Raw genomic sequence first — 23,143 nt, 5'->3', positions numbered from 1 at the left:
CACTTTTACACGTTCTTGCCAATGGCACTTTGGATGTATCTCACCAGTTGATCTCACTGAGCAGACAGGAATGTATGGAAGGAGACAGTCCTTTGAGTATCCTCATTAGACTTTGAACAGTGATCAAAGTGACCTATGTTAAAACTAAATTTATATAATCAAGCTATAATCCAACACAATTTAGCATATTGACACAGGAAGAGAGATACCAATTATACAAAGCTATGAATGATATAAACATTTTTAAAGAAGCACAATAAACTTTATTAATTTATTACTAAACATGAATTTACACAGTATCAAGCTATCTAAGACCTCTACTGGGTTCTCTGGGTATGCAGGTTTTCTGCCATTTGTTAATATTTTAGCAGTTCCCAAGTCTAGTATGTACATGCAGAAAGCAGCCTTAGGCCTCAGGGATTCAGTGTGCCAACGAATTATAACTATGTGCAATCACAGTAGTGAATCATCTGGATATTAGGCCAGATGATTAAATAGATAGTCTATATTAAAAATAGTACGATGAGTACACTTTGAGAACACCCTGAAGATATTTAAGAACACCAGCTCATGTTAGAGTATCACTTTATAAAGACTATACAAGAGAAAATAAGCTATTGGGGAAAACACAAATTAAAGGGATTAAATAAGGGATTAGAATTGCTGGATAAATAAAAACATGTAATCCTTAAAGAACTTATTCTCTTGAAGGTATGGAGAGGGAATTATAGAGGTACCACAAATTCCATGTTTATTTCCATAATTTGGTCTGTTCCATGCTGGATCCACTGAACTCTTCTACAGCAGTATGAGAGTTGTCTAAGAATATTAGTCACTGTTGGATTTCAAGAATTTGCATTTGGTTCACAACAAGAGTTATTTTTTAATGCATTCCTGCAGTACAACAATATTCCCTAGAAAGACATTTTGAGGCTACCTTTATGCTCCACAGTGACCTGCCCCCTCCACACACACACATCAAATGTAATGATTTTAAACTGGAGCCTAGCATACTTCAAGCCTAAAAAAATACATTCCAAACAAATAACAAGAATGTCAAATACGACTACAGTCTAGACCAGCCTCCCAGCACTCCAACCCATGCCATATGGGTGTTTGGGACTACAACTCCCATCAGACCCAGCCAGCACAGCCACCCGGTTAAGGAAGGCTGGAAAGTAAATTATCTGGCCATCTGTAAGATTGAATACTAATGCTTTCTCTATTCACCAACTTACATGTACATTGAAACCAATGAATGTTCTTTCACATTAAAGCACAGCCTACATCTGCACTGCTACAGATCTCAGTTTACCAGCTACACTTTTGTAGACCCAGGACTGATTTCCATGTCTGATTACACAATGAAACAAAATGCAGCAAGTGCCAACCTTCAAGACTGACTTGCCAGCCAGAAACTGGAATTCTGCAAACATGTAATCCCATGTTTAGACCCGAAATACTAAAATGGACTTTGTTGCTAATTTCCCCTTCCCTTTGTATCTCTGTCCTGCCCCAAACAAATCTACTCCAGAGGATTGAGAACAATTTGGGAAGTAGTGTGGGGAAGACTGTAGGAGAAAGGGAGGATCTGTGGAAAATACTCCACCCCCCTTTTCACTCACATAAATCTCCACTGGATCAAAGAGCCTTTTGTCAATGGAAATTCACAAAATTTATTAATTCAACAAAATTTATGTAGAAGAACACTAAAAATTGTTGGTGCTCCTTTTATTTTAATCCTGAAGACAGCCCAAACTACCAATTCATGCAAGTATGCTACCATCTGCTATCCATGCTAGTGAACTGATGCCATTCTGTATTATGAAGTAAATGCCAATCTGAATGAAAATATATTATTTCACTCAGCTGTTAGACTGAATCTGAAATGTATGAAAATACTTCTAGCAAAGACAGATTTCTGAAAAAGACTATGTCCTGGAACTGGCAACAAGAGTTTTACCAATGACAAAAAATTAACAAACACAAATTATAACACAGCTAGCAGGTAGCTATCCTATCTTCAAACTAGAAAGTCAGCCTGAGAAGCCATGGTGCCATCAATTCTCTCTCCTGGTGGCTTTCCAGTTCCCCTATATAATCTATTTATACTTCCCATGTGCTTCTAGATCTCGCCTCTCTCATCTTTCCTCTCTGCTTGTCTCTTCTCTCGAGGACACTGGCTAATATGCTCTAATATCAGAGAGACACAAATATTGTGGTCTCACTGGCTTCATTAGCATTACTGATGGGATGCCACAAAGAGAAGCACCTTTGTCCTAGGCAGCTAACAGCTTTGCGGATAATTTCTATAATGCCTTTGGCACAACCACCTTGTTCCCATTCCTTACAGTTAACTCAACTTGCATACACTTCCTGCCCCTTCCAGCTCTACTGAATTGCAGGTTATAAGCTGCTGAGGCAGGTACTTGCCCTCCTACACTCTGTAAAGTTGGAACGCCATCACTGATGTGATGGGTTCTTTCCCTCAATATAGGATGCTTACTGACATACAATACACACTACTTTGTTAGCAATGTTTTGCTGAAGATACTGAATATTAATTACACACACAAACACCATGATCAGCTTAACCAATAACATGCACATTCAGATTTTTGTTAGAATTCCTGATTTTCCATCTAGACACAAAAGCAATTTCACATGCTGAATTTTCACAAAAATGTAACATTAAGACTATTCACACAACAAAAAATAATATAATCTCCTTAGTTTTACAGTATGTATATTTAGATACTTTGTTGTTGTTGTTTTAACATGTTGTTGTTAATCTAATTCTAGGCTACCAACAGTCAGAACACTGTTGCACTAAAACAATGAACTGACAACCTTTCCCCAAACATTTTCTTTGACCTACATCTTGAGTATCTGTACCCAGCATAGTGTCTTTATCTTGTTTCATCAGATAATGGCTCTGATATAATGAAGGTCATCCTGCTATTATACACCATTTTCTGTGTCAAGGATATTGCATTTTCCCACAGTTCAAACTAAATATATTGTTACTGGGAAAATAAGATTTTCTCCTGAACTAGCAGGGTCGCTGGAATATGGAATGCTGTCTAGAAAAGGATGGAACAAAAGTCACAGAAATCTATTGGATAGTGTGCATGACATCAACGGTATTAAATAATAACACTGTGTCCCTACTTATGCACACATTCCAGTTATGTCTTGCCCATGTCTTGTTGCGCTGTGAATATGAACACATCAACTCTTCTTCAAGTTCTTTCCCTCTCCCCCTCATTCACACACATACACACCTACTTACCTTGCAATTTTATCAATTATTGTAAATTATTGTAAATCACTCCTGAAGGAGTAGGTTCAAAGTCTTGGGGTCAATTACTGCCAATTGCCCCTGAAGGAGTAGGTTCAATTCATCTCTGTAAAGTGACATGCCCAGGTGACCTGAGTGCCTTTTATGAGCTCTGGCTGATTTTTATTTTTTAAAAAACTAGTTATGGCAATTTTTGGACTGCAACACCATGAATTGGCAACCTCCAGATTGGATTGTTGCAATGCACTCTATGTGGGGCTGCCCCTGAGGTTGGCTTGGAAGCTGCAGCTAGTGCAAAATGCAGCAGTTTGACCGCTCACTAGGGCAGAATACTGCCACCATGTTACGCCACCACTAAAAGAATTGCACTGGCAACCAATTAGCTACCAGGCTAAGTATAAGGTGTTGGTACTGGTGTACAAAGGCCTATACAGTTTGAGACCCAGTTTAGATATCTAGTTATTTAATTATGTATCACATTTATAGCCCCCCTTTCCCCCAAGGAGCTCAAGGTGCCATACATAGTTCTCTTCCTTCCCATTTTATCCTCACAACAACCTGAGAGTCGAGTTAGTGGCTCACTGCCACCCAGTGAGATTCATGGCCAAGTGGAGATTTGAGCCCTGGTTTCCCAGATCCTAGTCAGGCACTCTAATAATTACACCACACTACCTAGAAGATCACAGGGACGCGGGTGGCGCTGTGGGTAAAAGCCTCAGCGCCTAGGGCTTGCCGATCGAAAGGTCGGCGGTTCGAATCCCCGCGGCGGGGTGCGCTCCCGCTGCTCGGTCCCAGCGCCTGCCAACCTAGCAGTTCGAAAGCACCCCCGGGTGCAAGTAGATAAATAGGGACCGCTTACCAGCGGGAAGGTAAACGGCGTTCCGTGTGCTGCGCTGGCTCGCCAGATGCAGCTTTGTCACGCTGGCCACGTGACCCGGAAGTGTCTCCGGACAGCGCTGGCCCCCGGCCTCTTGAGTGAGATGGGCGCACAAACCCCAGAGTCTGTCAAGACTGGCCCGTTCGGGCAGGGGTACCTTTACCTTTACCTTTACCTAGAAGATCACTTAACTACTTATATAATCAAATGATGACTGCACTCTGCAAGAGAGCCCATACAAATGTAGGAATCAGACCTCTAGTATGGAAATACCTGCTTTTTGAAACTCTCTCCTGTTATGTATCAAAGAGCTGGTACCTCTATTATATTTCCGGCACCTATTAAATAACTTCTTTTTCCAACAACACTTTTAAGTGGAGATTCTTTCCCCAGTCTCTGTATTAGGCTTGAAATTGCTTTTAGATACATTTTTACTGTTAAAATTGTTGAATCACTTTGGGATGTTTCACAGGAAATGATTCATAAATGAAATATATTTCAGATCCAGGTAAGTCTTCTCTTTATAGGCTGAGTGATCCCTATTGTGCACTCTGGAGCACACATCAGACACATCATACAGATAATTTACCTCATTCAGCAGCAAGCCTACCCTCCCTTTGGTACATGTAAACATGATTGCCTTTGAATCAAGACTATTCTGAAACAAAAAAATGCAGATTTTTACTTTTGACTGACTATATCAATCCCTCAAAGTTGCTACTTTAGTTTACACTCAACACTCAAGTAGTTTGGAAGAAAGCTATATTTTTCAAACTTTTGTGCTAAGACTTTTATATGATAAGCTCAACCATGTCCTTTTGTTTGTGAGTTGTTAAAAAGTCTGATGTACATCCAAGGTTAAACCAATGAAATGGAGGCACACTAAAGCAAGCTGTGGATAGTTGCCAATGCAATGAAGGTTATCGAAAGAGTTAGCAGCTTGGGGAATTGATAATGGAAAACTCGCTGCTCGTGTAGTTCCTAGAGCAGTTTCCAAAGCTACTGCTTCCCCTTTCTTTGTCCAAGCCACCAACTGGGATTGAGATATAGAAAATAGTATAGAGACATAGAAAGAGGACTGTATAAACAAAGAAAGAAGGCCAAAATACATATGTTGAAAAACTTTCTACTATATGAAGTTTCCTTAATTTTCGTGTCTGGAAATCCTCTCCACAAAGGCGAAGTAGCATTTAGTTTCCAGATGTCAGGCTTATATATCAGTGATGAAAAGAAACATGAATCACACTGAGTTTTGCAAGCACAAACCTATTTAAATGAAAAATCAACTTAGTTTAGTTATAAATTAATCTTTTGTGGGTGAAACTGCTACTGCAGTAGACATTTCCTGATTAATGTGTGTTGGAATTTTGCAGGAGGCAACCTGACATTTACAGGAGCAAAAGCGTCTTCTGGACAGGAACAAAGCATCAAAAAGTGAAAATACTTTTCTGAAACTTAAAGCATTATTTCCCTGCAAAGAATGTGACAGAATCATAGACATGAAACAAAGGATCTACTAGAATTTCCCCTCCACCAACCTACCAGGCAAATTGATTTCCCACCATTTTCTGTATCATGGATTGTCAGACAGAAGATTCTGCTTGACTCTCTTTTTCAAAAGATCTTATTATGAAGGAAAGCCAGGAAATGCTTAATGACACATTGAACCTAATGATAATTAGTTTTATCTTCTGCTGTAGAGCAATTCAGAGCGAAAACAGGAAGATAGCAGCTGTGATATTTTTAAAAAGCTTTTTGTTTTGCAATCTGAAAATAGGAATGCAGTCCTACACTAGGAGTTTGATGGCCCCAAAAGCCATTACATTATGGGGCAAGCTTCTTTTTCCAGCATGTGCAACAGCAGCATTCAATAAAGACAAATCTTTCTGGTTTCAAGTCCCTTATGCTTCTTTTATCATTGACCAAATAAAATGTCATTTCTACTAGATCTCAATGGGGGGAAAAATATGAAATACTCTCTTTTCATCCCAAGAGAAAGCAAACCATGCCTAAGTTCTAGCACTGACAAAACAAAACTTTCAGCCTGTGTTATATAACTTTAAGCACACAGTGAGATAATGCCTAAAATAATATGTGAAATATTATCCATGTCAAATTTCAATTAACAACGAATGTCACTTTTGGGCATTACAGCAAGGTAATTAGTTCTGGATAGCTGGTACTGTGTGTTTTACTTCCCTTCCCCCAAACAGCAGGTATTTTGTTGTTGGTACATTTCCTGTAACAGCACCATTTATTTTCCCTGTCATAACTGGAGCTCCTCCAGTAGTAATGGCTTCTATTTTCTCTAGTGCTACATTAAACTGCCTTGGAGCATCCATCATAGCCTTTATGGGCTCTCCATTTCTCCTATAGTGGAAAGGGATTGTTGTCCAAAACATCCTCTGTCACATCCAGTTTGCATGATATAGCTTTGATGAAAATCATTCATAGAGGGATGGCAAGACTTTTATCAAGGGCAGCGGAAAACGTTTGTAACTGAACATTTTTTTTCAATACCACCTGAGACTTCAGCCATTCTTCAGACTAAGAGGAGGAAATAATAATAAACTTTACTTCCTGAAAACTCTGAGAAGTGGATGATTGACATGCAATTAAAATACACAGGTTTGTGTCCAGTATTCTGCCATCCAGATAGACATTGGACTAGTGAAGGTTGAAATGAACTAATTCATGGACTACAGCAGCCATAGCCAATCGGGTGCCCTTCAGATGTTTTGGTCCTTATCATTGGTCCTGTTGACTAGGGCTGCTAAGAATTTAGGTCCAACATCTGGAGGGCCCAGGTAGGGAAAGGCTTGGCTATAAAGACTAGATGCGCCTGACCACCAAAACATCCCCCTGCAGATATTCCCTCAAACCCGCACCAACACATCATTCTAGAACCCATATATACAATTTGATACATGTTTGCTTAAGGTACGCCACTCAGCTGGGGTCTAAAAAAGCAATGGAATTTTGATTTAGCGAAGGGATTTCAAATAGTAATACTTATGCTCCAAGTAACGCTCCAAGATAGTGAGGAGACAAAGTCAGTACAATAATGCTGAGTTCACAGCGACTGCTAAAGTAGATGGGTAAACAGCAGAACCCCAACAAGGGCCATGTTTGCCTATACATTGCTTAAATAATAAAGATTTCTAAACAATCCCTTTAAAAAAAAAAAGGAAGTAGACACCCTTAATAAGGCCTCTCTCTGTTCGGATCATGACAGGAAAGGAAATGTTCAATTCCCATTAGTCAGGCTGCCCTGCTGTTACTAGGGGAGAATGCTTCATTTTTTAACCAGAGCCTAGCCTCACAATACGGCACTCAATCATTTGGAAGCTTGTTTTTGAAAAGAAACTGGAACTCTCACTATTTCAGCCATTACAAAATAATAATAATAATAATAATAAACTACCAAGTCCAAATCCTTCTGCAATGGGAAATGAAGTGCAAATTGGGAAACTTTATTTCATTTTCTCCATAAACTTATTTTTTAATTACAAATTAGATTGGTAGCACATTTTTGCTCTTCTTCGAATCAAGAGCTTCTGGCAACAGTCCTCTGTTGACTCACTACCTTGCCCTTGTATATGTTCTCTGAATCAAATACTGAGGTTTGAAAGAAAGGAACTGTTTAAGTTTTCAAGAAACAAGGCAGCCACAGTCTCAGCCAGAGGCGATAACATATTCCTTCCATATGGAACAATGTTGTGCACATTGAACAATATTTATAATACTTATTTTGGAGAAAAGCTAAGCGCAGTATAAAGACACAGAATAGAGTGCTTCAATTTAAGGCCACTATATATGGAGCACACATTCCTAAGGAAATTGTTTTGAGAATCCTGCTTTTCAGATAAGACATGTTGAAAATATGAAGCTGCCCTATACTGATTTAGACTACAACTAGCCCAGGATTACCCATTCTGACTGGCAACTCTCCAGGGTCTCAGGTTGATGACTTTTGAAGCTCTCCTCCTGAGCTTATTGTAACTGGAGTTGCAAACTTAAGACCTTGTACATGCAAAACATGTGCTCTGCACTGAGATACAGTCTCTCCTCAATATTTAACATTATCCTCTATCAAGAAGGAGCTAATGTGGTACCATGTTGGCTATTTCTGTTCTACACTTTATTAGATTTAATAAAATAGAGACGCATTTCCCTGCTGTGATTGTTGCACCTAGAAAAGTGAGACTAGCAAGACATCACTTGAAATGCTACTGGATAATCAAGTGAAGGCAAATATATCAGAAGCTGCCATAGAAACAGTGAGGCCTCTCTCCTCTCTCTTTGTGCCCCCCCCGACTTGTAATTCAAATTTATACAATGACAAATTGCCAACTACTCTGTGATGGAGCTTTTGTTCAGCAATAGAAGTCATTTGTTGTTATCTACATGTGCACAGAACTTTAAGGTACCATCATTCCGTGTTAGTCTGTTGCAGCAAAAACAATGAGTCTTGTGGCACCTTAAAGACTAACAGATTTATTATGTGATAACCTTTCAAGGACTAGGGAAATGCAACCTGGTTATTTTTCAATACTTACTGTAACAAAATGATCTCATCAGGGTCTTCCTGTGAGGTGCTTATGAAACAGTGGCCATCCTTCTTTTCCCATCTTTATTCCCCAGGTTCAAGCAAAAGTGATATTGGATCTAAATCCCGTTCTGTATCCAACAGTGCTTAGTGCATTGATCTCATATTGCCTATGCACCATATTTGTAAAATGAGTATTTATCCGTATCAAAATTAATGAGACTGTAGCGAACATGGTCAACTTGCATGTGGAAAGAAGAAAACACTGAGCTATACTCAGTTGTTTGGGGTACCATATAGCAAGCTGACTATGACCCTCCTTCCCTTCGCTAGTACACGACACTTGGTAAGAAAAAGATGACAACATACAATCTATCTCAGTTTTCTTGCACCTCCAGGAGATACATGTCAGTGGCTATTTTGTTAAAGTGATAATTGCATTTCAGATATTAACACAAAAACCCTGAAAAACTACCTGCTTCTAGCATGTATAGAATAATAACTTTCCTCTGTAAGTTGGAGTGGCAAACTGGTGCTGCTCCCGAAGGTTGCTGGACTGCTATTAGTCCTAGCCAACTTCACCAATATTCAAGGATGATGGGAGTTATAGTTCTCTGATATCTGTAGACTATAGCCCTGTTGATAAGCCTTAACTGTTACTGGCATTGCCCTTTTCTTTGCCCTCCTGTTTAGTTTTCTGTTTCACTCCTAAGAACAAGGATCTCTATTCTTAATGGAGAAGTACAATGAAGATGCTGCATAAATTCAACAACAGCAACAAAACCAACTATGAAACACAGTCTATTCAGTTACAGTTAAGTTTATAACTGATTAAACACTTTTAAAAAAGTTTATACTGGAAAATTGGCAGACTAGCTCTTGTTCTCAGAACTGGCACATCACTCATTCTTTCATGAAAATAAACAGATGACATATTTTTCAATACTTGCCAAAATAAAATTAATTTAGCCATCAACTTTTAGTATCTTACATGTCATTTTATTAAATGACTCCTTAAAATATGTTCTGAAGTTGTGGGGTTTTTTTAAGGTATAAGAAGACAATCCAACAAGCTGTGTACGGATGAAACGAATGATATTGGAGCAGAATTTGGTATAAACACAACCTGATAAAAGAAAATGTAAAAGTTTCAAAATCTTTCAAAACATGTTTTAGGATGCCTGCAAAATTTTAAAATCCTGTTAAATCAAGAAAAGTTGACACGTTAACAAATATCTTAGGCCACTACCAGACAGATGATTCCTAGTACTACTAATCACTGCTCTCCTGCTGTAAATTACCAGAATTGCAGAATACTTTCCACACTATCAAGGGGTATGTATTGTGCCCTTATCTGTGTATACATCCTGCTATGTTTCATCATCTAGGCCTGATGGTGTGACACAGATGCTTTGAGTGAAGAAGGCCCAATATACCTGTGAAATCTTTTTTTATAAAAAAAATCTAATAAATCTGTGCCCCCTTAAAAAAACCTTTTTAATTAGTGCTAAGCGTTTGCTTCTTTTAAAAAGAGCTGTCCAAGAAATGTGAAAAAATAAAGTTTTTCACTATGCTTTTACAACTCTTTCATTTAAGTGCTAACATTTTAATATAAAAAGGAAAAGGTCTTTAGCAGTAATCTAAAATTCTAAAAAGCAATAAATGTGCTAAAATTGTGACAATTGAAAAGGTAATAGCAAAGGTGTATTGAGCAGCAAAATATTCACCAGCATGTTATGTCACTGGACATATCAAAACCCTACCAGTTAAAAAGAAGAGTTGCACTAGGATTGTCTGCACCTGAGGATTGTGTACCTCTTCCTTTCATCTTTTTTTTTTAAAGGTGGTAGGCAGATACCCAGGAAAGGGCTGTTACTCAGACTCTTATTCCAAGTCTCCACACAAATTGAAACACTCAACGCGCACCACTGAAAATTCTGTGGTCATATAAAGTGGTGGGAACAAGTAGCTGTGTTTATCCCCTGAAGCAGTAGTAGAATGGAACTTACATCAAAAGAGCAGAATGGTGTGACTTTAGACTTCTGGGTGCCAATGACCATCTCTAGACCTGAATACTTCCAAACTCGGCGGAACTGCCTTATGATGGAAACAAGAACTTTGAGGGCAAAACATGTTCACCAATAATGGCGCTTATGATCTTCTCTATTGATACTACAAAAGCTTTTTCAGAAGTTCTAGCCAGTGTTCTATAGCAACTGTTGATATAGCTCAAAGAAATTTCACAGGAAAAAAATTTAGCAGCCTTCTGTTAAACTATACTGAATGCAACCTCTTCCGTTTAACAGAATTCTCGAATATGTCTAAGAATAGCTACCCACACATGAGTCAAGTATTAAGATATAAAACTTCCCTACAACAATGTCACTTTGCTGTGCCTCAGCACCACTACATCAAAGCCCTCCAGAAACAGTTAAGAATCTCTTTCCTTTAAGAAAAAAAATCACACCATTAACATACTTGGTCATTTTAGAAATAATGTTTATTGATTTTTGTGTTAAAACTGCCATAAATTAAGTGATGCAATGGACAGAATTACTGCTGTACTATAAAGAACATGTCTTTTGGGTTCTTAACCACACAGTGAAAAGAATAACAGCTGGATTAATGTAAAAATAGTGCAACTTGATGCTGATATTGCAGAGGTGTGGACAAGATGGTAACTGTTCACATGAAAGACATGACACAGCACTGAAATATCTTCAGAGTTCGTAGGGAGGGAACTAAGCCTACAATGATGTGGTTCTAAGGAAGAGAACTTTTACAACCCTGATGGCAGAAATCCTGGAGATGCCAGGAATTTTAAGCTGCTGGCACACATGAAATCACATTGCCGTTTTCCCAATGTGAATTATCACTAAAACCTTTCTGAACTAGGCCAATTTATTTATTTATTTATTTACTTATGTATAAACACTTTCATCAAGGATATACATGAACAGGGCCACTAATCTAGCGTCACACATTTTACTAAATAAATTACACAAAGGGCTAGAACAGCGGTTCTCAACCTGTGGGTCCCCAGATGTTGTTGGACTACAACTCCCATCATCCCTGAGCTCTGGCCTTGCTAGCTGGGGGTGATGGGAGTTGTAGTTCAACAACATCTGGGGACCCAAGTTTGAGAAAAGCTGGGCTAGAGTCAGCAAGTTTGGTAAGTATATGAATTAGGAATTGACTGATTGATTGATTGATTGATTGATTAATTTATGATCCATATCAGTTTCACACATGTTCATTCATACATCCATTTTGTCCTGCTTCTCTATCTGTGATTTTTAAAAGTAATTGCATGAAAACTGACATTTTGAACCTATTTATCAACCTATTTATTTTGTACACATTTTGGTACTTTTTTAAGGTAAGTAGTGTGACACAGAGAAGTACAAAAAGTACAAGTAAAACTGTACATATTAGATGTGATGTGAATCAAGCTAGTTCACTAAAAAAATGTTGGCCAAATGAAATCCTCAAGCACTTCTAATGTAAGCAAGCCTTTTCTGTGTAATAATGCTGTTGCCCTCTTGGCTACAAAATAAATGTCAAAATCAAACCATACTAGAATACTGTGTCCAGTTCTACCACAATTTAAGAAGGATACAAGCTGGAATGTGTGCAAAGGAGAGCGACCAAGATGATAAACAGTCTGGAAGCCAAGCCTTTTGAGGAACAGTTGAGAGAATTGGGTATATTTAGCCTGGAAAAGTGGGGAGAGGAGACAGAATCAAAGAATCATAGAGTTGACAGGGACCCTCAGGTTCAGCCCCCTGCAATGCAGGAATCCTGTCCACAGCCATCCCTGGGTGGGCTCAAAACACCAACTTTCTGGTTAACAGCCAGATGCAGCCAACTTCAAATATCTAAAGGGCTGTCACATGAAAGATGGAGCAAATTTACTTTCTCCTGCTGTGGAGGATAGGACCTGTACCAATGGCTTCAAGATACAAGAAAGGAGTTTCTGACTAAAAACTTTCGAACAGCAAGACCTGTTTTGACAGTGGAACGGACTCCCTCAGGAGGTGGTGAACTCTCCTTCATTGGATGCTTTTAAGTAGACTTTGGATCCATCTGTCATGGATGCTTTAGTTGAGATTCCTGCATTGCAGGGGATTGGACTAGATGACCCTTTCCAACTCTACAATTCTATGATTCTACAACCTAACTTTTTCTCTCGGTATGTGGTATGTGTATGGAAATACTATACATATTCTGCAAATTCTCTTAAAATTCAGGTATGTTAAATGGTTCTGTTAAATGGTTCCACTGACAGCCCCAGTTTAAGGGGCACATGGCTCAGTCTTGCAGTCTGGGTTCATCACTGATCATTCTTGATTCAGTTGATTCCTCCCGCTCCATTTAAGGATTGCAGCTACTGCCAGGGTAAGAGTTACAATCAAAGAATTAGAGAACAGAAAAAGGGTTCTATAAATCCCTTTAACACAGCTTACCAGTAGAACCATCCCACAGAAGTCTAAACACCATCATATATAAACTGTGCATCTTTCCCCCCCCCCCATTGCTACTTCAATTATTATGCTATTTGCAATGCATAATGCAAAATACTTTCAGCCAAAGTATTTGGATGCATGCCACTGAAACCTACACATTATGGACTAAATCACATTTGAGTCCATGTACCTCAGCTTAACTAGATCAGGCAATATAAAAAGTGATTCTGCTTGGAATTATATACGCTCAACAGATCTGTTAAATCATTTAGAAAAATCACTTGTTAGGCATAATCCTTTTGTACAATCAATTTTAAGGATCATAAGGTGCTTTAAAAGCTAATTCTAACAATTATTATACATATTGTTCATACAAGTAGAGGCTATCATAAACTTAGGGGTATTGGTGATTCTAGCTACTTTCAAATGAGAATGAACCATGGTGAATCTTAATGGTTGATTTAAAACAAGCCAGCATCATAAACCATGCATGTATGGTTGACATACATACAAGAAAATTGGGAGTTTCTGGGGTGAAATAATTATACATACTCATCTGGTATACTTGCCTAAGCCAGTGAAGTGTACACCACACAAAAGGACTCAAAGTGATAGAAATGGATCCCTCAAATGCAAACCTATTCCTTAAAGGAAATATAACCCTATGTAACATTGGAACATTAGAACACACCACTTCCTTAGACAGACAGACTACCTATGCACAAATACTTCCATCTAGAACAAACATTTGATGCCACCACCAAATTCTCACTAAAATACTACCTTATAGGTTGCTTATACCTGTGACCACCTGAAAGTACCCTGGTATGAATTAGAAGAATATATACAGGACTGCAGAAATTCATGTTCTTAGAGGCTCAAAAGAAGGCTACCAAGATCACATAATCCACAGTCCTTAAACTTGGGCTATAATCCTAAACACCCTTACTTTTCAGAATGTAGCCATCAAGTTAGGGATGTATATTTCCAAGTATTAGCCTGGACCAGGCTAATCCAGGTTGTGTATGTATTACTTTTCTTTTTATTTCATTTTTTAAACAACACTTAAAACAAACAATATAGAATAAAAATAAAAAGTGAAAATGTGGGGAGAAAGGGAAAAAGGAAGGTATATTATAAACCTATAATAATTAACTATTACAGAATACAGTTCCCTTTGTACCTATCTTATATAACCAGGTTGTGTGTCTGATTCACATACTGTATTATTTCTATGCAACTGAGGGCACATATAAGTCTAAGGATGATCACACTGAAGGAATTCAATAGTCTTGTCAAAGATGTGAAATGGTTCTATGATTCTATATTTTTTTTCTTGGCAACTTGATGATTTAAAGGCTCAAGCTGTTCATTCTCATTAGCTTACTCAACCACTAGCTTTGTATATTCAATTATATATCCCATTATTGATTAAGCCTTAGTGAGTATGAGCTCATTTGCTCAGAACTCTATTTACTCAAGGAAAAGTTTATTACAACTATTCTTAGGTGTAGAAACCAGGGGTACCAGGGCATTTATTCTGTATCTATATGAAAGTGAATGAAAAAGAAATCAAATAGGTTTTCTAGTTGCCAAATGAAAGCAGACATATTTTGTATTTTTATTGCATTATTATTTATTACATTATTGTAAATTTTAACCACAGAAATCTTTTTTACAAAGGCTGGATTATCTAGAATTAGTTTTAATTTACATCTAGGTTTTTTATTATCTGAATAGTTTCTGAATCTGTGTAGAGCAAATTGGTGATTTCAGCTCATAAATATAGATATCTCATGGTGCCTCTCTCTCCTCAAAACTGCGCTGATCCATTTTGACAACACATTACAAAGCTAAATGTGTCAAATTGGTTACTGCCTATATCACGGTGAACACTTGACATAATTAAGAGATGCCTTCCTCAAATCAACTGTTTTCATTTTATTCAACATATCTTCAATTCTGCATCTTCCATATCCCCACCCTCAAGGTAATATTCATTTTGAGGTTACCCATCTTATAAATTCCCTATGAAATCTGTGTCTTCTCCCCATGCTTCTTAATAGTGGCGATTCAATTGCGCCACCACACCAGCTAGTGCATGCTGGAATAACCTCAACCAAGCTTATTTGTGCACTATCAGGCACCAAGCAAAGAAAGCAATGGGAGAATACCAAACCATGCAGAATGTTGCAGCACTTCCAAAAACCTGCCCAATGTCTATGGCAGCACCATCAATTTCCACCAATCAGAGAGAAGTATTTTCTCCACACTGAGAAAATACAACCACCCCCTACACAAAGTTCAAGGGGAAGTTTTCCAAGTCAAAGAATAGGCAAGCACCTGATTTTAGCATATAAGCACTTTCGACAGGATGTGATTAAACTCAGCCAGGAGAATTTCTCCCCCACTACTTGTGGTAAAGCCTGCTGTAGACTCCCTTCCAAGACAAGCTTTTCAGAGGCAAATGAGAGGAAGGGGGGGTGAGAAGGAGGCTCATTAAGGATTATACCTTTTACCCTACGCTTGAATCAATGTCTCTCCAATCTTTCCAACAAAGTCCTTTAAATATGTCTATGGTTGCTTCCAGATGACTTGCTAACTGAACATTTATCCTGATTTGGTTGCACAAATGTGCAGGGATGTTCTTTGATGTCAACTGTCTGATGAACTGATTTTTGTTTCTGGGGAGGTTATATGACATTGTGTTGACATTGTGTTGAGTAATTATCCACACTTTACAGTGTATTGCCCCATCATTTTCCTTACTGAAGAAAAAAAGATCCAAGTTTGGGCGGGGGGGGGGGTTAGTTGCGCAAGCGTGCAAAATTCACCAACTGCGCAGCCTGAATGTGCTGCTATATAACTGAATCCCATTCACAAAACAGTGACAGTCTGAAAATGCCCTAGTTTCCAAGTTTTGCAAAATACATATATATCTTAGAATAATTGCATCTTAATTTTACAGAACTTCTACAAAGGAAAATTCTGCATTTATGATAACGGTTACCTTCTAATACAGAGGTTTTCAACCTTTCTGAGTCCACGGCTCCCTTGACCAACTACATTCTTTCTGCAGTGCCCCTGTGGGGCTCAGGAGCCCAGTTATGTCACCCCTTGCCTGCAGAGCTGGCAGCTCTCACCCTTTTTTGAACACCCTCCCTTGTGGAGTGTTCCCTCAGCCTCCTCTCCCCTGTCCTTGGGAGTCCTCTGGGCAGCCACTGCTGCCACCCTTGGTCTCTGAGCTGCCCCCCCCACTCCAAAGAGAGGTGCCTCCTCTCACAGAGGATGCCCCCAGCCTTAGTGGCCCAATAGAGACTGGCCAAAGGTGAACATGAGGCCACCATCTTACTCCCCTTGGGAGGCAGCAGTGGGCACCACTGTGGAAAGGCTTCCCTTCAGTTTTGGACACTCAGATACCAGGCAGTCATTTCACACAGCTAGCACAAAGAAGACCAGTGGTCAGTGCCTAGCCTCCCATTTGTCCATCCATCCCGAAGAGCAAGGGCTGGTGGACTAGCTGGCTGGGCTCCCTTGCTTGCTTACTCCGAGGCTCCTCAGTTCTTGACAACCAGCACCCCCTGGCCAGCCCCAGAGGCACCATTCACCTGTGGAGCTTGTAGCCAGGGCTGAGGCAACAAACAGCTGTGCAAAGCTTTGAGAGGCAGAGACACGAGAGGACATCAGAGGAGGGAGGGAAAGAAGGAGGGACAGAGGCCAGTGTTGCCTGCGGCACTTATGACCATCATTCAAGGCACCCTAGGGTGCCACAGCACACTGGTTGAAAACCACTGTTCTAATAGAACCAAGTAAGGCTGGATTAATGCATGCTTATTATACCACAGCAATGGCCTCAGCCAGAATTTGTTCCCCCTTCTTTTTCAGTTAGTTGAAAAGTTCTATTTACAGCAACACAATTGTAGGTGCTTGTCAAGTACAACAGAAATTAATCTGAATTTCTATTATATAGAAGGGCAGGTCCAGAGTGAGCCTGTGACACACATTTCTTGTCCCTTTAAATATAGCATTAGAAATGCTTCTCCTGAACGACTATTTTTATTCAAAATGGAACTGGGAATTGTTCCACTTACATTGGCTCATAGAAAGAGGTGAATTATCTATTTCAGAACTTCACCTCCATCTGGTCTGCAGAAAGATTTTCAGTAGTAACAAAAAAATAGGAATCATCTATAGCTAGTTGTGCTTAAAACCCATGTAAAAAAGACGGTATAATTATTTCATATTTTATTGCTATTAATATCTCTCACATTTAGCAAATGGGCTTTTTAGGGTTGATCCCTTTTTCTGGACTAATAAAGGTGTAGTTTGGGATACTGATATCCGTTATTCAACTAAATTAATTCCATGCTGTAATGAAGTAATAGGGGGAAGAAGCCTCTAACCTGTTGTGTAATGGTATCCCAGGGGCCCTGCCAGAGCTGCTCCCTGTAGCATTCATGTACACCTTTCCATATTTCATCCAGAGTTAAAGGTCTTCCATCTGGAAAAAAATAATAATTGTAATATATGTATCTCCACATACACACACGAAATGCAGATAATTCAAAAGCAAAAACAGAAAACACAGAGAAAATTCTATTTCCTTTAAAAGATGCCACAACAACATCTGCGATGTTTGTGTATGTGGCTGTGTGTGTGTGTGTGTGTGTGATGGAACACGGCCCAACCCTGCTGAGTGTTTTGTAGCTGTCATGTCCACGTAGCAGAATAACTGCCCTCTTCAGAGTCCTCACCATGCAATATTGATTGGTGCTTACTCTTGTATCCTGGATAGCTGCTGAGGTTTTATAACAGAATGAAGTTGCTGCATTGAAAAGAAACATATGATCTTTGCCCAAGTATTTGTTTTTGACAAATGAGAGACTATTTTGATGCTTTTTCAATAAGTATCATTATCTTGGCATTTATCAGGTGTCAGGAGGCCATTATCCTGTGATAAATAGTTTTATTCCACTGACATTTTCATGTCCGTGAAATAAACAAGATTTATTCGTCCAATTAACATTTGAATGTCATGTTTAGATACAATCCGAAATCCTGTTGCCATCAGATTCAGTTTTATCTTATTTTTGTTGAGCACACTCAAAATGGAAGACAAACTTCTCTGTTGACATCTTACCAGTGGTAACTTCAATGTAGGAAAATAAAATGGTGAGCAAGCAAAGTTAACTATATCTATGTAGGGAAATAGGATTTTATTGCATTATGTGATAAAATGATACACAAGCCACAACTACTAATGAGGCGGTTGGAGCATGCCCTAAGTTACCACACATAGAGGAAATGCAATTGAAAAGGTTCCTGGTGATCTCCTTTGTGTGGTTTTTAGTACTGGAGAGCACACAAAGAGCAAGCAGATTCCTGCTGTGGAATTCCCCTCCTCCATATGTCTGCTGCTTCTGGATGTTATGTAAGGATTTTTTGCTTAGATAAGTATGACAATCTATTATTACTATATTAATTTGTCAACACATAATTTAAATTTCATATTTGAATTGCTATTCTTTCAAATGTTCACTTATAGATATAACCACACGTAGATACATAAAATAATCTATGCTGTAATATACATACCTGACCATGTCTTAAATTCAATTTGCTGGTCCTCAGAAACCACAAATTGCACTTTATGTTGTTTCCTCTAATCCCATAATAATATCTAGATCAGAAGGTCTTACTCTACTAGGCTGACATCCACACCTGGATTGCTGTGTTGGACTTAAAATGGGTCACACCAGCAACACTACCATGACACAAATAAATGGTAAAAAGAAAAAAAATCATTTTATCTATAAATATAAAAGGGAAAATTTCAGGCTTCTGAATTCTCACTAAGAATTAAGCTTCATTTAGGTTTTTAATTTATAAAGAATAGTGTGAATTTGGGGTGAATTTGGGCAAAAGCCTCTTTCAGAGATCAAAGCTTTATCACTTAGCATTTCACAGAGATGTGATTGCACTTACTGAAGTTGTTATAAAATAATATTCTCATTGACTATTACCCTTCCTCAGAGGGTAATACAGAGGGTAATACAGAGGCAAATGTTCCAGCAACAATAGTTTTGAAGATTATGAATCCTCACATGCTATGTTTTCTATGTTGGAAATTTAGACATGATGTTTACATACACTTCTATTTTGGTGCATATACATGAGCTGAAGAGTCACAAAAATGGACAGGTGCAGGGAAGTCTACACAGAAAGCTCATCTTATGCCAAATGAACTTAGGATGAAATGCTATGCATGTCGCCCTGCTAAACATGCTTCCTTGTTAAAACTAGGATTGCCTCTTGATACACTACCAGTATCACATTTCTAATTTATCTGTTGTCAGCAGCTAAGCCGATACACTTCACCAGAAATTGCTCATAGGACACTGCTGCCAGAAAATCACAACCATACAGATGATGCAACATGAATCATGCAACCAGAAGCAGAATTATGTATGCAAGTGGTAAAAATACAACCAAGAGAAAAATAATGTATTGTTTTCTCTCTAGCATAGACACATTCCAAAATGTTTAAAATTTTAAATATTATTTTTTCTGTTGGTTTTATTTATTGTTTAACATTAATGATTGAAGTATATGTTTTAGAAATGCTCCAAAATGTGTGTGTGTTTTGTGTGTGTGAGTTTTAATATACACTATACAATAACAACACAATCCTAAACCTGGCTTTTGCAATGTCACACACCACAATTTTATACTAATGACTCAAGTCTGACACACCAACATACACAGGATTGGGGTGCAAGTAAATAATATTTCCTGATGCAGGTGGAACAGAAAGAGAAATCTGGGTGTCATCTGCATATTGGTGACAGCTCATTCCCAATTTCCCGATGACAGCTCCCAGAAGCTTCAAACAGATACTAAATGGGGAGGGGGCAACACGGAACTCTGTGGGACAGCAGAGGACTTCAGTGGCACTGAACAAGAGTCCTTCATAACTACTTTCTGGGAATGGCCTCAAACGTGCTAGTGGAACTATCATAACTTGGTACCTCTAACCACCACTTCTCAGAGCCGTTTCAGAAGGATACTGTGGTCAACAGTACTGAAGTCACCAACAGGCTAAAGAGAACAAGCAGGGTCACACTCCTCCTCCTAGCAAATATAATCAACCGGGGCAACCAACACAATTTCAGTATCATGACTGGGTCAGAGTTTGAACTGAAATGGGTCTAGTTAATCAGTTTCCTCCTCTGAAACTGGACAACCATCTCCCTCTTAACTAAATTGCCCCCAAATGGGATACTTGCCACTCAGTGATATTTTTGGATCCAGGGAGGTCCCTTTAAGTAGTGCAATAATCAAAACTGATTTACAGATAGAACTGTAGGACTTGCTCTAATCATGGTGTCCAGCTCTGTCCAAATCTATCCCTAAAGTGCCTTGCAAAATTGTAACAAATAATGGTTGACCCTGATCTCAGTCAGGCAGTGTCTTCAAGGAAACAATCTGCACAACTCACTCTGCTGATATGTGATGTGACGTGTGTGTGTGTGCGGCACGTGTGTGTATTTGTGCCCCACCTAATGGTGCTCAAGGCGGAATTTTTGCCCATGGTAAGGCAGCTCCAACACCACTGCTGCTACATATAAAGGACACCTAAGATTGGTTGGAAAGATCTGTTAAATTGGGATATGCTACACTATTTAGGTCAGAAGGGGGCTGCTAAAAAGATATAAGGAGGCCCTAGTTTATTGTAGAAATCCTCCAAAAGTCATTATTTTCTATTGTGAAAAACTCCCAAGAAGAGTGCTAAAATGTATAATTATACTTGCAGGAACAATTAAAACTCTGTACTGCAAGGGGAGCTGTTGGCACACAATACAAAGATTGTGCATTAGATCATCCATCAGCTTCTGTAATATCCACTTCCAGCTATAAGGAGTCATGTTTCAACACCTCCGATTCCCTGATGCTGACAAGCTAAACAACTTGTTTTGTCTCTGGGAGCTCTTCTCTGGTGATTAACTGCTTATAGTGAATACTAATTATGTGAAAATACAGTACTGTAAAAAAAAAAAAAGGTGGGGGGAGAACTGCCCTACTTCCTTTACCTGCAGCATCACCATTCCCAAACTCCCCACTTGCTTCTAAGAGGTATATGCTATTGTTCCATCTAATACAAATATGATGACATTATATCACACTACAAAAAAATTAATGTGCCTACTGTATATTTTGAAAACACTAAGTGACTTGGGCAGCAAGATTTTCTTTATCCTGCCATTTGCAGACAAGTTAAACAACAGTGTATTGCTACTTCGTTAAATGTTTGCAATAACCACAAGCACGTATATAATTGCAGTGTGGTATGTGTGAATTAGGGAACTATTACTAGGAATGGAGCCTGATATATGTCCCCAATTCCCTACATCCTAACTTGAAAATATACCCTGAATTGTCATTTGCGTGAAAATGAACCTCAGATTAAAATCCCTTTTACCAGAGGAGTCAGAGAATTTGTTCTTCCATTTTACATCCAAAGAGCTGGTTAAAATGCTAACATGGCAAAATTAAAAGCCATTAAACAATATAAGGCAGCGAGTGATTAAATCTACCAAACACATTCAAAGCAGCTTAAGCTACTTTTTAATTAAAAAGAAAAAGATATCACTAGCAACATTCAGATGTGTTCATCTAGATAAAGCTAACAGATCATTCCAAACACAAAAGCTACTGATACTGCTATACAGGAGACTAAGTTTAGAAAATGACCTCAGGATTCCAACTCCCTGGCCTCAGGTACAGACTCCTTGGGCAGAGCAGAGTAGCATATAGACACTGCTACAAGTATGATCACTCTATGCCTGCTAATTAAGTAAGCATTACTAACAGTGGCCTTGGAGGAGGCAGTGTTCCACCTTCCTGACAAAGTAAGGGAAGCAGCAGTGGAACATTGGTTGCAACAAAGATTGAAAAGAAAATACCAAAAGCAATGTATGCCAATGAAAATACATACAGCTAACTTTTGGCACAAAGAGCTTTAAAATTATTATTGTAATTGTTGAAACATGATAAAGTAAGGGGTGTTCTCTATTTAATCATTCTCAGCCAGAATACATTATTAATTTAAAATGAAAATTCTGGATAAGTACATATTCAAGGGCATCTTTTCAGAAGTTGGCCCCATTTCTGAGTCTGACACAGTAGATTTTTCTTTTCTTTTTTTAAAAGAAATTGCCAGCAGGTTTAGTTAACCATAGGCTTGCTGCCAGGACTCTTAAGATCAAACTTATTCAGGCTGAGATGATATCATCTGCCCCAGGATACTGATATTTACAGAATCTGAAATATATACAACAGCAACCACCATACGCTAATATTTTTTCATCCTTTTATTTTCCTGCTAATCCAATACAACTTCTATGTCTCATAAATACTCCATGTGCACGTTTTTCTTTTTAATAATTGTTTCATGAAGAGGACATCTTACCTAAAAAACATGCCCTGAAATAAAGTACAGGAGCTTGATAGCTGCAGGAGTACAAAACATGATATTCATAGCGAATCACTTCAGATGCTGCAGAGTTTCCAGCCACTTGAGAGTCATCTAGACATTCCTGAAACAAACATTAACAGTGGACACAACCAGAGAGAATGGGAATGAAATACAAATGAATAAATACCTTAAATAATCATAAATGCTATCACCATGCTGTCACCTGCCTTATCATAAGATTATAATTTTAGCAATCACTTCACATTCTTCAGGCTGCCTTCCTTTTTAAAACTTTCACATGTATCTTTATCTTTTTACTTGTTGACTTATTAATTAAAATACAATATTTTTTAATGAGAGAAAGGTTTCTTAATGGTATCATAGACAAGTTCCTAGAGAAAACTTCTAAAACTTACTCCGCCCTTCAGAACTCAACTATGGAAAGGGCATGTATGAACTGAGCAGGTCACTTCCA

At 38.5% G+C, this 23,143-nt stretch overlaps 1 protein-coding gene across 3 annotated transcripts in view; it reads right to left on the bottom strand.

Moving 5' to 3' along the window:
• Nucleotides 1-23,143, bottom strand: part of ATG10 (autophagy related 10) — a 104,352-nt gene that overhangs the window by 5,786 nt on the left and 75,423 nt on the right. For 2 of the 3 annotated variants that reach the window (XM_082192031.1, XM_082192033.1), the window contains exons 4-6: nucleotides 22,663-22,789; nucleotides 17,597-17,694; nucleotides 4,768-4,836 (exon numbers count right to left, since the gene is read on the bottom strand). In XM_082192031.1, coding sequence (XP_082048157.1) covers nucleotides 4,768-4,836; nucleotides 17,597-17,694; nucleotides 22,663-22,789 — 294 coding nt within the window. The remainder of the gene's footprint in view (nucleotides 1-4,767; nucleotides 4,837-17,596; nucleotides 17,695-22,662; nucleotides 22,790-23,143) is intronic. The other variant, XM_082192032.1, reaches the window with a different exon arrangement.

Source organism: Podarcis vaucheri (assembly GCF_965113315.1).
Source record: "Podarcis vaucheri genome assembly, chromosome: 11".
Classification (NCBI taxonomy): domain Eukaryota; kingdom Metazoa; phylum Chordata; class Lepidosauria; order Squamata; family Lacertidae; genus Podarcis; species Podarcis vaucheri.
This window is presented reverse-complemented; position numbering and strand designations above follow the sequence as displayed.